At 53.2% G+C, this 13,136-nt stretch overlaps 1 protein-coding gene across 3 annotated transcripts in view; it reads left to right on the top strand.

Annotated features, from left to right (window-relative positions):
• The first annotated feature begins 11,154 nt into the window (after positions 1 to 11,154).
• The window catches only part of SLC12A3 (solute carrier family 12 member 3), a 45,069-nt gene continuing 43,087 nt past the window's right edge, over positions 11,155 to 13,136 (top strand). For 2 of the 3 annotated variants that reach the window (XM_036274467.1, XM_036274465.1), the window contains exons 1-2: positions 11,155 to 11,457; positions 11,886 to 12,029. In XM_036274467.1, the coding sequence (XP_036130360.1) occupies positions 11,176 to 11,457; positions 11,886 to 12,029 (426 nt within the window). In that variant the 5' untranslated portion in view covers positions 11,155 to 11,175. The remainder of the gene's footprint in view (positions 11,458 to 11,885; positions 12,030 to 13,136) is intronic. The other variant, XM_036274466.1, reaches the window with a different exon arrangement.

Below are 13,136 nucleotides of genomic sequence, written 5' to 3'. Positions count from 1 at the left end.
GTAGAAGGGCAGGGACCAGCCGGAGACCTAGGCTCTCAGAGCACAGAGCCCTGGATGAAATCAGAGGCTTCAGGGCTGGGCTTTTCTGACCAGAGCGGGGGACAAACCGCAACCAAGGTAAACGCCCTTAGCGGGAACTGAACCCGGGTCTCTCAGGACCGCAGGCCAGCGCTCTAACCGCTGAGCCAAACCGGCCAGGGCCAGGGCTGGGCTTTTCTAAGAGGAAGCCACAAACCCTGAAGCTGGGCTGGAAGTGGGGTTAAAAAAACCTCCTTTGCCATTGGTCATCGTGTGGCTGAGGGCAAGTTATTTGACCTCTCAGAACCAGTTTGATCAGGTATGAGGCAGGATGCCCTTTCCTGTTCCATCTTCCTATTGGAAGATTGAGTTAATTTCTAGAAATCACCTACCTATTACCTGTCACACCGTGAGCCCTCAATAAAAGATAATTTTGGTCACCCTGTTCCCAGCCTTGTTTAGATAGGTCTCCAGAGCTATAGGTATGTCCTCTACCATTTGGCTTCTGTCCTTCACCGTAGGTCTTTCACATGAGTGCAGGGTGGAATCAATTACCCCTACTCCAGGGATGGCCTTTTTTTTCCCAAGAGACAAAATGAAGTCAAAGTCTAAAAATTTGCTATTGGGGGGCAACATTAATATGTCAAGTTCAACTTGTGATTCCTGTTGATTCAGTGACTGCTAGATGGAGAATACAGTTCAGCACATGTTCGAGCATCCACCCTGTGCCGGGCGTTGCTCCAGGCACTGGACACAGCGGTGAAAAGAACCCAACCTCCTTCCCTGAAGGAGCTTCCGTTTCACTGGTGAGACTGGGCAGCCTCAGGCCTCTGTCTGACAAGTGGACCTCTCTCCACAGGCTGACGTGAGAGCTTCACCGCTCCGCGCCCCCCAGAGGCTGTGGGGCTAAGGGCTGTGGGGTGATTTTGAGACTGAGGCGCCGTCCCTGCTTTCTTAAGTTTAGATGTGGTTGGAGAAGAGAGATAAGCAGGTGTATGTGCACAGGTGCATACACAAACCATAATAAAATAGGAAGCCTTAAGAAATGGAAGAAAGGGCTGGGTAAGATCAAAGGCAGGATTTTTTTGGGGGGAGGATAAGGGAGCCATGATCAAATGACCGGGATTCAGACCTGCAAAGGTGGGGGGCATGGTGTGGGTGTGGCTGTCCCGCCAGCCCGGATACAGTGAGCCCAGCTCTGCTCTTGGCCTGGCCCTGTGGTGTCAAGCAGCTGTTGATCTTGCCTATGACCTTGAAGCTGGAGAGACAGCAGCACTCAGGTGAGTTGAGGGGCCCTAGAGCAAGGGGAAGACCTGCCGGGGATCAAAGGCCTCATGCGCAGCCCTTCTTGGTCATGCAGAAGCCTGACTGTGCGGTATCCACCTTGCTCAAGAGGTGAGTATGTGGGGAGGGGGTACCTGGGGGGTGCAGTCTGTAAAGCAGAGAGGAGGGGTGGTCCAATCTGGAGGGCACACTCTTGTCCATACAAATCAATAATTAAAGGCTGCCTGTTGGTTTTGGGCAAAGAATCCAGCACAAAGGGCTGGTGGTCAGCTATGAATTCATGTGTCCGACGCAGGTGAGATAAGCTCTTCCGAAACCATTTACAAATGAAAGATAGTGTTTACGAAACTCTAAATCAGCATCACCGTTATGAAGAGCCAGGCTGTGCGCAGACTCGAGGACACACCTTCCCTTCAGCTATGGCTCCAGCGCAGCCCCAGCCCGGCTCCACGTCAGACAGCCCGGAGGGAGCTCCGAGACCCGATTGCCAAGCCCCTGCCCCCGAACTTCTCCTTCAATTGGCCTGGGGAGAGGCCCAGGAACTAATTGTTATTTTGGGGGCGGGGGCTTGCAGGGGAGGAGGGCGGGGTGGGGGTTCTTGTTTTTTTTTAAAGCTCTCCAGGTGACCTTTCATGCCCTGGGTCAAGAACAGGGTCAAGCTCTGGCCAGTTTTGCTCAGTGGTTAGAGCGTCCACCTGCGGTCCAGACAGACCTGGGTTCGGTTCCTGCTAAGGGCATGTACCTCGGTTGCAGTTTGTCCCCGGCCCTGGTTGGTCGTGAGGGTGGCAGCTGCTCGATGTGTCCCTTTCTTTTTTTTTTATCCTCACCCGAAGACATTTTTTCATTTTTTTGTTCAGATAGAGTGGATGGAGGAAGAGAGAGAGAGAAACATCGACGTGAAAGGGACACATCGAGTGGCTGCCACCCGCATGACCCAATCAGGGCTGGGGACAAACTGCAATCCAGGTACATGCCCTTAGCGGGAACTGAACCCGGGTCTCTCTGGACCGCAGGCCGACGTTCTAACCGCTGAGCCAAACCGGCCAGGGCCGATGTGTCCCTTTCACGTCAATGTTTCTTTCTCTCTCTTCCTTTCTCTCCCTCCCACTCTATCTGAACAAAAAGTGGAAAAATGTCCTTGGGTGAGGATTAAAAAAAAAAAAGAACAGGGTCAAGATTCCTTGTTCTGACTGGAAGCAGGGAGTGAGGTGGGCCTTGGGCCTCTTTAAATGGGCCTTCCCACTCCTCAACAGGTTTTCAACAAACCATGGAGGGACTGAGATGCACTCAATAGGAAGATGAAAATTCTAACTGGTTAGGAAAAATAGGCACCATACCCAGGCCTACTGGGTGCACTTACCCATTTTGTACCCACCAAGGTCAAAGCCAGCTGTCCAGCATGGTCTTTGATGTTGGTGGTTAACTAGTAAAAATGGTATCAGAGAAAGAGCATCACTGTGTGTATGTTGTGGGGAGGGTAGTGTCACATTGCCCAGGAGATCACCACCTCTGACAACTCTGGTTGAATCCCTGGCCCCTCATTTAGAATGTTCTTTCCTTGCATCCAAGCATCCAACTGCCCCAGCCTTCCTGTGTCCGCCATTGGCAGACTCGTGCCTTGATGGGCTTGACCCGAGCCTCTTTGGTGCATATGCTCAGTGCTCTGTGCTACTGCTAATGGAGCTCCCTGGGGGTCGGACCCGCTTCCACTCCTGCTGCGGGGCGCTGCAACCCGCCAGAGCAACCCAGTCACGAGGGTAGGCTCCCCTTGGATCCAGCCGCCTCCCCCACTTCAGCACAAATGCAGCCTGAATGGCAAGTGTCATCTTGCAACTGAACCCTGGGGTGCTGGGTGGCCACCAGCAGGAGGTCCTCTGGGGTGCTGCGTTGGGATATTAAGGAGGTCAGCAGCTTATTCCAAGTATCTGGTAAAGGGGAAACCAGTGGGAAAGCCCTTCTGCGCATCTAGGGTCCACTGAAGGTTTGTTTCTGTCAGAAGCCTGAGCTCTGACTACGACAAAGGGCCAAGGCCAACTCGCTCTGGGTTTCTGCTTTCTGCTCCTGAGCAACTTTCCCCTACTCCCCATGCCCCAACTCTTCTGTTTGTTTTAATGTTAGCACCTGCCCTTAAAATAAAGCATTGCCTCCAACAGGTGAGGGTGGGTTGGTTTCCTCCCACCTTTTTTGGTAGCTAGAGAACTGGGACCAAAATCATACCATTTACATATAAATGTATATTACTGCATATGTTTGCATACATATGTATGTATCACATGCATTTGTTAATATATTATTTGAAGAGCACTGTCAATGTCCTCTGAAACACTTCTTCCACAAGTGTCCTCTCTTGAGCATCAAAAATCCCATTAACTGGGAGGAGTTATTCATTTGACAGATGATGAAACTAAGGTGCACAGGGACATGCCTGAGGCCATAAGGTAGGTGGTGCAGAGCCAGGTCCAGGCCTCCTTTGGCTCACATGCTCCCTACCCAGTCCCAGTGTCTAGGGCTGGGCCTGGTCTAAGGGAGGGAGTGTGGGAGCTAAGATTTTATTTATTTTATTAAATGTTTTTATTGATTTTTTTTTTTGAGAGAGAGAGGAAGGGAGAGAGAGATAGAAACATCGATGTGAGAGAGAAACATTGATCAACCACCTCCGGCAGCCCCCCAAGCCCCGGCATGTGCCCTGACCTGGAATTGAACCAGGACTTCTCAGTCCATGGGGCAATGCTCAATCTACTGAGCCACACAGGCCCGGTGGGAGCTAAGCTAGTAGAAGCAGTTACGAGTTTCTAGCCCCCTGGTCTCTGCTGCGAAGCCTGTCAGAGGTTCCTGGGTTCTAAAATAGCCCATTAAAGTATATTCTGGTCAGAAATGCACCGTGGAATTCAAAATCAAGCAGAATGACCACGTTTCCCCTATTGCTTTCAAGACCAGAAGGTTTGCAATAAAGTTAAAAAAGCTAAAGTTGTATTTTGAAAATGAAAGGCTAGGCTCCATAGCTCAGGGTTTAGAGCACTGGTCTTATAAAAATGAAAGGCTGTGCCCTGCCCGCGTGGCCCAGTGGATTGAGCATTGTCCCGTGGACTAAGAGGTCCTAGTTAGATTACCAGTCAGGGCACATGCCCAGGTTGCAGGCTCGATCCCAGTAGGGGAAGTGTGGGAGGTGGCTGATCAATGTTTCTCTCTAAAAAACTCAATAAAAACATATATATAGATATATATATATTTTTTTTTTTTGAATGAAGGGCTGGGTAGGAGAGACAATGGGTTTGGCTGCTTGGTCTCTTGGAGAACATGTGGGCAAAGCCATCAGTGTGGGAGAACATGTAGTCATATCTGTTATTACAGGACAGATTTTTACTAGCATTCCTGCTTCAACTGGGTTGATGTGGCAGGACCGAACTCAGGCCACCCCGTATTAGAAATCTTGTCAGCTAAGCCTGGGTGGAGGGATGAAGGGTTGGTGGAGATTTCTTTATCAGAAGAGTAAGAAGGGAGAAAATGAAATCTCACTCTTATATCAGATAGAGTCTACTGATCATGATTCGACTTTTTGCCTTGGCTGCCAGGAAGCTCCAAGTTAGCATTTGACCTTCTCCCTCATTAAATGATTGCTTATTTCTTTTTGCCTTTATTCTACCTGTGCTGTTTCATGCACCCCAATCCACCATTGCCCCAGCTAGAGGAATCATCTCTTTTCTGAACCTGGATACAATGTAGGATTCATGCCTTTATGCCTTGGGTCATGGCTCTTGTTGGCTCCCACCTCTGATGAACTAGATGCTCCTTGAGGAGAGTGATTGTGCTTGTCCTTCTGTGTACCCTCCAGAACAGCCAGACTGCTCAGTACATTATTATTATTATTATTTTTTTATCGTTACCCGAGGACATTTTTTTTGATATTTTGTTCAGATAGAGTGGTGGTGGGGGGGCGAGAAACATCGACGTGAAAGGGACACATCGAGTGGTTGCCACCCACACAACCCAACCAGGGCTGAGACAAACTGCAACCGAGGTACGTGCCCTTAGCGGGAATCAAACCCGGGTCTCTCCGGACCGCAGGCTGACGCTCTAACCACTGAGCCAAACAGGCCAGGGCTCAGTCCATTATTAATACCTACATTTACTTGTGGAATGAATGTTGGCTAAACAGGTTTCCAAAAAAGCAAGTTTGACCATGAAGAAAACAACAGGAGTCCTTCCTTTAACAATGAAAATGTTAGGTCATCGAGCACATTTTCCTTTTCGCTTTAGCTGCCGGTAGCTTCCAGGTCCTTCAGTGTCCAGCTGCTCTAACATCGGGCCAGGAGTGCCATAGACACACTTCTGTGGTCACAGGCTCAGGAGAAACCCATTTCTCGGTCCTGGTTGTTGGACAGGTTGCAATCTAGCCCTGGCTCCCCAGGCCTTCCCCGTGCCCGGTCCCTCGTGTTGCCTTCCCCTGCCGCCCCGCACAGGGTTTTGTGTTTGCTCTCCTCTTCCCGGACCATCAAGTCTGTGAGCCCTGTGGGCAGGGACCCAGCCTCCACCGTTCAGCCCTACGCCCTGGCACCGTGCTGGTCCAGGGCAGCCATGGGCGGGGGAGGACGTTAGCCAGGCTGGTTGCTGCCTCCAAGCCAGGAAGCCACGTCCAGAGGAGGAAGCCGGCGGAGTTCTGGTATTTCTGGTATCGTTGCTGCAGCTGGTGTTGTGAATCAGGCCGACGAGCAGCGCATCCTCTTACCCGGCTATTTCACGACACCAGGGTTGCATCATACCCATCCTCTCCAGGAGAGCCTCGTGGGACCTATCAGACATGGACCTGCGGATGCTGTGGGGTGGGGAGTCTGTGTGAAAGAGTGTTCTTTTTAGTGAGCAGGATCTCGGTGGGACTGTTCCTTAGGATCTGCTGAGGAGCTTTCCAAAAATGCTGCTGCTGACCCTGGGCTCCCCTCTGCCCCGGGTCCGTAGAAGTTCCTGCGTGCGTGGGGCGGGGGTCAGCATGTGTTAGAGGTGCCGTGTCATGCTCAAATCCGTGTGCAGCAGGGGCTGAGCCCCAGGGCTCCTAGCTGGCTGGTGTCCTTGCTGACTGTTGCCCTAGCCCCTCCTGGGCCTCCCGGCCCTGCTCTGCTCACCACACCACTGCTGACTCCCAGCAGCTTTCCAGGGGCAGAAGGGGCCCGACACCCAAGGCCTGGCTCCTTCCCGTGGTGTTCACGGCCCTTCTGTCCAGGTTCCCTACTCAGAAATGACACCATCGCTTCCCCCAGGGAGTCTTCCCTGTTCCCTGCTTCTCTGGAACCCTTGGAATTCAGGGTCTGGTTCTGTTAGCTCCGCCCTCAGAAGGTATCTCCACGCCCTCCGATTCTCAGCGTCCTGCCACCCACAGCTGCTCCCCTGGCCTGACACCACCATCACGCGCCTGCACCGGCCCCTACCAGTCTTGCCTTGACCTTGCCTCCCTCAGTCCATTCCCCCCACAATGCCAGAGAGATCTAGAAAAATATAAATCTGACCATCACACAATAGGACATGGAACCTCTAACCCTGGCTTAGAAGGCACGATGTTCTCCCTTCCATGTCTCAGACCCCATCTCCTCCATCCCTCTGCTCCAGCCATACCTGAACCCTTGCTGTCATGAAGCCCCAACCACCCACACCCCTATACCAGGGCCTTTGCACCTGCTCTTTCCTCTGCCTGGAGTCCCTGTGCTCATACCTGCGTGCACGTGAGTGGCTTCTTCTCATGGTTGGAGCTAGGCTCATATTTCTCATTCTCAGAGGGGCCTAAATGCCCCTCCTAAAAAAACAAACCCCAAAACCTTTGTTTTCTTCATAGCACTTATCACTAAATGTATTATAATGATTGCTCGTTTATCTATTGTCTGTCTCTTCCACTAGAATGTGAGCTCCAGGAGGGCAGGGCCTTTGTCTTGTTATTCCTGGTGCCTCTGTTGCCTAGCACAGGGCATGCATGGTATACAGCAGGCACTCAATAAACGTGTCAATGAAGAAACAATCAATCGGACCCTTTCAGCCTCATCTCCCACCATTTCTTCCCTCCTCTCCCCATCTCCCCCCACCTCTCCCCATCTCTTCCTTTGCACTGACACGCCTTTCCCAAACCCCATGCTCCAGAATGCCCTCCATTCACGCCCACGCTCTCCCCTCCCAGCTCCCCTCTCTCTCCTGGGAAGCCTCGCTGCTCCGCTGGTTTGTCTGCTGGGCGAGGTTGTGAGTTCCAGCGCCTGAATACAGGAGGGGCACCATCAATGCTTAGGTGCCTCTGTGGCCCTGAGATTCGGAGGTTGCAGCAGGTCCCCTGTCCTCAACATTTTAGCACCCTGTGTCCAGGGTTTTGACTTCTAGGGAGTTTCCTGACTGCTGAGTCTTTTCATTTCCTTTGCTGCCCCTGTTCTCTGTCCTTCTGAGAACCGGGAGATGAGGAAGGGACCCTCAGATGCTCAGCCGGGTGCTGACACTGGACAGGTGAGCCCTAACTGACACAGGAGTGGGTGACATTTCCATTTTACTGCTGAGAAAGCTGAGGCCCACTGGGGTCAGGTGACTTACTCAAAGTCCCACAGAAACAGCTGAGACGGAGCCTGAAACCCACTGCGTCCCTATCACAGTGCTTTGTCACAGGTACATTCGATTCTGAGTCCCGGCCCTCACACCTGAAAGGCTCTGAGGGCCACCTGGAAGTCCTGGGGGGCAGGACTTGCATCTGACCTGGCATTGTGTCCCCATCAAGAAGAGGGCCTCCGTGAGCAATTCTCAAATGAGTGAGATTCCACCCAGGTGTAGGAGTCCCCTTTCTTGGAGTCCCTTCTGCTTGTTCTATGGATGAGCCCTTGGAGGGGTCCTGCTTATAGCCCTTCCCACCCCAGAGAGGGGTGGGGGTGGGGTGGGCCCGGCTCCTTGAAGCAGGGGATGTTCCCCTCCAGGCTGGAAGGGACCTTGGAGCTGACCCAGCCTGGGTATTGCAGAGGGAGGAAGAAGAGGTCACCAGGGTCACCCAGCCAGTCCACAGCCTGGCCCTTTGGGCCGCTGCCTCTGCTGAGATCTTAATCAGGAATTTTCCACAGCTTCTGCAGGGACTGGGTGTGCAGGAATGGTGTGAGGGCATGTTGGCAGCTGTGATCTCCGCCAGGCAGGTGGCAGTTTAAGAGGGAGAGGGTGATAAGATCTGCCCCGAGGCCCTGGAAGGGAATGAGTAACTCGCAGGCTCTTCCCGCCACCCACCCATCGGAGTGGGGGCTGAAAGGTGGAACATTGACCGTAATTGGGGTCCTTGCCCTGGAGTCACCACCTCTGCCCTCACCCCACTGGCATCTGTCATGAGGGTTGGGGACACACTCCTGCAGAAGCCTCTCTGAGGAGGGGCTGGAACTCCTGGGAAGGGGGCAGGCAAGCTGGGGGTCCTGAAGGGGAGCCCGTAAGTCTTTTGTAAAAATTAACACATAAGGTGAATATATAAACTTTGCAGATAGTTTCATAGTGATCATAACCTTTTGGGTTTGTCACCCGAGTCCTGTCATTCTGAGCTCATCTCCAGGCCCAGCTCAACTAGGAGCACCCCGAGGAGCTGCCCTTGCACTGACCCCCTCGTGGAGTAATTCTGTCCCCAAGGGCTCCTGTGGCGGCTGCTCTCTGCCCTCTTTGTCTGGTCCCCTTGGTTATTCACTGAGCAAACAGTGTACTGAGGACCTACGCTGCGCTCTCTGGGTGCTTGGGATCATCAGTGAACATGATAGGCCCAGATCCATGCCCGTCCACATGATAAACATTCAAACCTGTAAAGAATTTTTGTGAATTATTTGAGCCAAAACTGTCAACAATTGTGGGAAAGCAAAACCTCAACAAATTGAGATAATTCTCCAGAGAATGACACTTTTGCAGCTTATTTTATACATTATAATAAAAACTGGGTTACATGAAATCCATTGGTGATAGATTAGGGAGGCGGCAGAAAGCAAAGGGGGTGGGGAAAGGGCTTTTGGGATTGGATAAAAAGTAAAATGATAGGCTCAGCCGGTGTGGCTCATTGGTTGAGCGTCGACCCATGCACCAAGAGGTTGCCAGTTTGATTCCCAGTCAGGGCACATGCCCAGGTTGTGGGCCCGATCCCTGGTGTGTGGGGCACGCAGGAGGCAGCCAACTGATGTTCTCTCATCAACGTTTCTCTCTCTCTCTCACACTCCCTTCCTCTCTCTCTAAAACCAATAAAGAAAAAACATTAAAAAGAAAAAATGTCTATAAAAAAAGTAAAATGATAGATATGCTTCTTTTACATAGGTGGGTACAGGAATAATTAACAGTCAACAATTAACATGATCATACTAACAAAGAAGGATTTGTGGTCTCTGCCCTGGTGTAGTGGTTGTGCCCTGAGGGGTCTGGAAAAAGATAAGTTTCTCTGACATTCCAAAGGTATGTTGAGGTAGATGCAAAAAGACAACAGTCTTAATTAAGGTGAAATGTTGACCTTTGTCATGGAAGATACTGGCCTAGGACATGACTACACACTGTAAACTGCTTTTAGTTTAAAAAGTTTTCACTTCAGACCATCTTTTGTGGTTATTTTAGGTCTTTGAGTTTGCAAGCCTGCCACACAGGCTTGTCAAGTTAGCACGTGGCCCTTTTCATCCTCACCCCTGTGGGCCGGCCTTCTAGCAAATTGGATGAAATGTATGTCCCCCTTCCCAGAAAAATGCACTTAGGTGTAAGAACTTGTCCGCAGTCTTGTGGGGCTCCGGGCTCCAGTTTAAACACCTCACCTTGGAGGGTAACTTCCTACCACAGCTGCTACTCTCCCCGTCTGAGCATCCACCTGCCCCTGCGGCCTGGCCCTCCAGCTGGGCACCGTCCCGGGGCCTCTGGGCCCGGAGCGAGGGGAACAGCACGAGCCAGCCAGGGCCCTGTCAAAGTTCTAAGTCCACAGTGCTGACTTGCTGTTGGAGACCATGAAGTCCCAAGAACTCTGAGTGTCTCAGAGCTGGTCTGGGGACCTATGTGAGCTCCAGGAATCCAGGTCTGAGAGGAAAAGTAGGGAGGGAGAGAAAATGTGTCCCTCCGAGTCCCTGCCAAGGATGGCTGGAGCCTGAGCATCAGCCCAGCCCGGTGCCTGGAGCTGGTGGTGGCCTTGAGGAGTCTGTTCATCCCCTACCTCATACTCCAAGACTCTGGTCAGGGGTTGGCCTGTCCCTGACTGTCCCCACCTGACCCTGTCCCAGAGTGCCCTCTCCCACTGCTGCCCTCCCGGCACAGCTCGCCGGGTCTGTTTCCACGTCCATTTCCCCTCTAACGCAGCAGCACCAGGAGCATAGTTGCAGTGCTTGCTGTTGATGTTCCTGGCTCCTGTCGCCAGCCATGGCGTGGTGGGTGGGCGTTCCAGTTTGTTGGGTGAATGGCTGAAAGATGCAAAATGCTGATCACCAGGGGTGAGGAGGAGCTCGGTGGTTTGTTGTGAACCAAGAGGCCACCCACACCCAGGAAGCAGAGACAGAGTGAGCATGCAGAGCGTTGGCCAGAGAGGGCTCCTGGGGTCGGTACCTCTGGGGAGAAGGGGAGGAAGCAGGACGAGCAGGAGAGGAGTGGGCTGCTGTGTAGACACAAAGCCACAGGTGACCTGGGGAGCTGTGGCGCTGGGTGGCCCTTCACAACTGGGGCGGGGCAGCAGGCCTTTACACCCAGCTCTCCCGTCCCAGGTGGGCGCTATCTCAGCGATCACATGGTGGGCAGGACAGCTTGGCCACGTGCTCTGCCTCCCACCCTCTCCAGAGCGGTTTGAGCCAACCTCCCCGCCTCCTCCCACTGCAGGCCCAGCCTATAAAACCACCCTGCATGTCCCCACCGACCCTGGGCCCCTCCCCTGACACCCGAGCCACCATGGCAGAGCTGTCGGCATCTGAGGCGCCTGGAGATCCCACTCTGTGCAGTGGGCGCTTTACCATCAGCACGCTGCTGGGGGGCGATGAGCCCCCACCACCAACGGCCTATGACAGCAGCCACCCTAGCCACCTGACCCATGGCAGCACCTTATACATGCGAACCTTTGGCTACAACACTATTGATGTGGTACCAGCCTACGAGCACTATGCCGACAGCGCCCTGCCCGGTGAGCCCCGGAAGGTCCGGCCCACACTGGCTGACTTGCACTCTTTCCTTAAGGTAAGCACTGGACTAGCCGCTTCCCTGCTGTGTGGCTTTGACCCAGTTACCTAGCCCCTCTGAGCCTCTCCTCTGTCATTTATGCCATGAGGATAAGTGTCTTCCTTATGGGTCGAGAGGCCCAAATGAAGTGTGGAATGGGAGCTGCGAAGCTCTGGGCACATGCTGTGATGTTCATTGTCCAGTCCCTGGCAACCCAACCAAGCAAACTAGGGCTGCCTAGAGAGGTCATGAGCTCCCAGTCAGTGGAAGCGTGCAAACAGGTTGCGCACCCCTGAAAGAGATGGAGGGAGGACGGGAAGAAGGTCTGCACCAGAGAAGAGGCTGCTGGGTTTGCTGCCTGGGAGGCTGGGCTGCGGAGGGTGGAGGGCTGGGACCCGCACTGTCATGACTCCTGCCTGCCTTACCCGCGGTCTCGGGGCTCCCAGCAGGAAGGCAGCCACCTGCACACCCTGGCCTTTGACAGCCGGCCCAGCCATGAGATGACCGATGGGCTGGTGGAGGACGAGGCAGGTGCCAACAGCAAGAACCTTGGGGAGCCCGTGCGCTTTGGCTGGGTCAAGGGGGTGATGGTGAGTGGGGTATACATAGAATGTTCGGGAATGAGAGTGGGGGGACAGCTCCATCCAGCCTCAGCTCTGACTCTCAGGCCTTAGTGGCCAGAGCAGACCGAAGGCCCACCCTGGGCCTCAGTTTCCGTATCTGCATAATGATCTCAAATTTTCTCTGGTTTTGTACTTCCTGAGCCCCATTTACCCCCCAGATCGAGACCTGGCCCTGGGGCAGGTCTGTTTTTTGGCTACTCACTTGTCCTGTGACCTTGGACAAGTTACTTATCCTGTGCCTCAGTTTCCTCACCTGTGAAATGATGAGCATTAAATCAGTTAATGGATGTAAAGTGCTTGGAGAAATGCCTGCTTCGGAGTTATTAGAAGAAACTGCATTTCCCCCAAAAGACCACTAGGAGACAGCACTAAATGCACAAATCCACAAATGTGTTTTTCGCATGTTCCATGGTGGGAAGGGGGAAGGTATGCTGTAGTGTAAAGCACCAGTAAGTCTTCAGACAGCAAAGAATCAAGTGAACTTGGCTTTGGAAGACATTATGGAACTTGACAGAGGGGGTTGCGTGAGATTTAAGGGAAAGCTTAGTCTGGCTCTGGGAGGCAGTAGGCCTGGGTTCTGACCTTGACTCTGCCAAACTGCCTGCTGGCTGTGCCTTCGTTTTTCTCCGTCTGACCGCTGAGCCCCCTCCACCCTCAGGGCTCACATTGAGATTCTGGACTTCCCTCCTGGACTGTGGTGGCCAGAGCCCAGCATGGCCTGTTCAGCATCTCAGAGCAGGTGGGGGGCCTTAGAAATCTCTCCCAAGCCGTTGTCCCATCCCCAGACTTGGCTGGGGCAGTACCTTCCCACTGGGAATTTCAGCCTCAGCAGAGGCCTCTGGCTCTGCTTTCAAATTGGGAGCTGAAGTCACCGCAGCCCGAGGCCTGACTTCTGCCGTATGTGGGGCATTGGCTCCCCTGGCATTTGCAGAGCTCCCCCTAAATGCCCGGCCCTGGGCCAACAGCTGCCACTGGGGCCGTGGCTGGGCCTGCCAGACACAGGATCCTGGGCTTGGAGTAGGGGAGAGGTGAGGATGTTGCAGCACCCTCAGGCCTCAAGGAGAGGTCAGGAAA

The sequence above is a fragment of the Molossus molossus genome, unplaced genomic scaffold (assembly GCF_014108415.1).
Source record: "Molossus molossus isolate mMolMol1 unplaced genomic scaffold, mMolMol1.p scaffold_m16_p_21, whole genome shotgun sequence".
NCBI classification, from domain to species: Eukaryota; Metazoa; Chordata; class Mammalia; order Chiroptera; family Molossidae; genus Molossus; species Molossus molossus.
This window is presented reverse-complemented; position numbering and strand designations above follow the sequence as displayed.